General features: G+C 47.5%; 1 protein-coding gene across 1 annotated transcript; it reads left to right on the top strand.

The window, feature by feature from the left end:
* The first annotated feature begins 1,463 nt into the window (after positions 1-1,463).
* LOC125151735 (60S ribosomal protein L39) lies at positions 1,464-1,824 on the top strand. Its single transcript, XM_047833139.1, has one exon. The coding sequence runs from the start codon at positions 1,507-1,509 to the stop codon at positions 1,660-1,662; it is 156 nt and encodes a 51-aa protein (XP_047689095.1). The 5' UTR covers positions 1,464-1,506; the 3' UTR covers positions 1,663-1,824.
* Positions 1,825-2,205: the final 381 nt, after the last annotated feature.

Raw genomic sequence — 2,205 nt, 5'->3', positions numbered from 1 at the left:
TTTTTTTTAAAGAACAGAAAAGAAAAAAGAAAGAAAATGTCTTAGTTTGGATTCCACCTACATAGAGCCTGAGACAAGGATTTGGGTGTAAGTTATCTGAGAGGTGATTCCAAGAGGCTCCATGAGGATGTGGGGGGAGTGTGACTGGGAAGGAAAAAAAACCAAATACTTGATTGAGTGTGTGGTCATGGTGAGTAACCAGGTCTCTATCCTCTTGGGGACCTTGGGGACCTTTTTTAAGCTGTGCAAAAGGTCCCTCAGAATTGTCCCTTCAAGAGGCAAGAAGGCTGGGCTCCCTAGCTCCTAGAGCAATTTTTCCCTGCTTCAGTGACTGTCCTAAGAGTTCACTCCTTGGTGCTTCTGCTTAGCTCCAGCTCAGGCTAAGAACACTCCAGATAAAACCCAAAGGCAGACAGAGGTGTGGTTACTTGCAGAGCGGGTTCAGGTCTCTGGGCAGGGCGGCAACAGTCTATCACACAAAGAAAAGAATCTGGAGGGAATAGTCTTAAAAGTATCAGTGGCCTGGAGAACCTTATACCAACAGCTGAGCCCATCTGCGATTTCAATGGTTCTTCTCTAGGACGTGGAATTTTGAACTAGGAGCTGTGGTTTGAAATACCCAATAGGTGAGGCTTTCTCCACTTTCAGCCAAGGATAGGCTGGTACCTGGAAGGTACCTATGAAGAAGCAATATTCCTGGGCCCACCCCAGTCTTAACCCAAACAGGATGTGGGAGATGAGGCACATACATTCACAACAAACACTCCAAGTGATCCTGAAAGCCACGACTTTACCGTCTTTAGTCAGCTCCCCCTAAACCTCCAAGGGCTCAGCAGTCACCTGGAGTGTCCTCACAGCCGTGGAAGATGGTGTTTGTCCAGAGGCACAACCTCTGTCTGGGACCTAACCCTCGCCAGGAAGCCGGCCAAGGAAGCCACATCCTCCCGGTGGCCCAGGGCACCTTCCACCAGACAGGTGATGATGCCCAGAAACTCTGTTCACACAGCACCTTCTGACTTAGCACATCCCTCTCAGCGTCTGCCTTCCACCTCTGCGGACCTCGGTCCCTACTCTGCCCCATCCATGGTCTGCTTCCTTTATCCATCTACCCTGGCTTGGCAGGGAAGAGGCCATAGAGATATCCCCCCAGTGGGGAAGGACTTACACCACGTGAAGCAAACACCTGTGATTGGAGGCACTTCAGAGCCCAGAACTCTTTGGGGTTAAAGTCCACCCTCTGGGGCGCCTGGGTGGCTCAGTCAGTTGAGCGGCCGACTTCGGCTCAGGTCACGATCTCGCGGTCCGTGAGTTCGAGCCCCGTGTCGGGCTCTGTGCTGACAGCTCGGAGCCTGGAGCCTGTTTCAAATTCTGTGTCTTCCTCTCTCTCTGCCCCTCCCCCGTTCATGCTCTGTCTCTCTCTCAAAAATAAATAAACGTTAAAAAAATAATAATAATAGTTTTTTCCTTCTTCGCCATCCTTGTGTGCGCCGCTGGTCGTTTCTCGCCATGTCTTCTCACAAGACTTTCAGGATCAAGCGATTCCTGGCCAAGAAACAAAAGCAGAATCGTCCCATTCCCCAGTGGATTCGGATGAAAACTGGTAATAAAATCAGATACAACTCCAAGAGGCGGCATTGGAGAAGAACGAAGCTGGGTCTGTAAGGGATCGAACATGAGATGGCACACATTTATGCCGCCTGAAAGTCATACGTTTCTATTCCATCACCTCCCTGCTGCCTGACCAGTAGATGTGTTTTATCAGGAAATTGACTTTTCTCTGTTATGATGCTTCTTCTCCTGTAGGTTGGTTCAGTAATAAATCTGAGACCTTTTGGTTGAAAAAAAAAAAATAATAATAATAATAAAGTCCACCCTCCTGTTCAACGGGTGCCAAATAAACGCTTGGAGAATAAATGCATGAGTCCCTCTGCATTTTCTGTCTTATTCTCTCTTCCTCCTCCTCTCCCCACACTCTCTACCTCGCCTCCCCCATTTCTATAACATCCTGTTTTGGGACTCCCCCTTTCCCTCTCTTATTCTTTGTATGGCTCTACTATAGAATTCGATGATCAATTGGTGTGTTAGTCTCATTCAACGTAATTTTATCTTTCCCTAATTTACAAAGTATACAAGACATTTACAAAGACATTCACAAAGTACATAAGACATTTTATTTATCTGGAACAAGTCTACTTTGGGGTCTTA

This window comes from Prionailurus viverrinus, chromosome E1, assembly GCF_022837055.1.
Source record: "Prionailurus viverrinus isolate Anna chromosome E1, UM_Priviv_1.0, whole genome shotgun sequence".
In the NCBI taxonomy this organism is placed as follows: domain Eukaryota; kingdom Metazoa; phylum Chordata; class Mammalia; order Carnivora; family Felidae; genus Prionailurus; species Prionailurus viverrinus.
This window is presented reverse-complemented; position numbering and strand designations above follow the sequence as displayed.

What these genes read in the sequence shown, in the direction of transcription:
- LOC125151735 (XM_047833139.1), top strand. Translation starts at nt 1,507, where the DNA reads ATGTCTTCTCACAAGACTTTCAGGATCAAGCGATTCCTGGCCAAGAAA.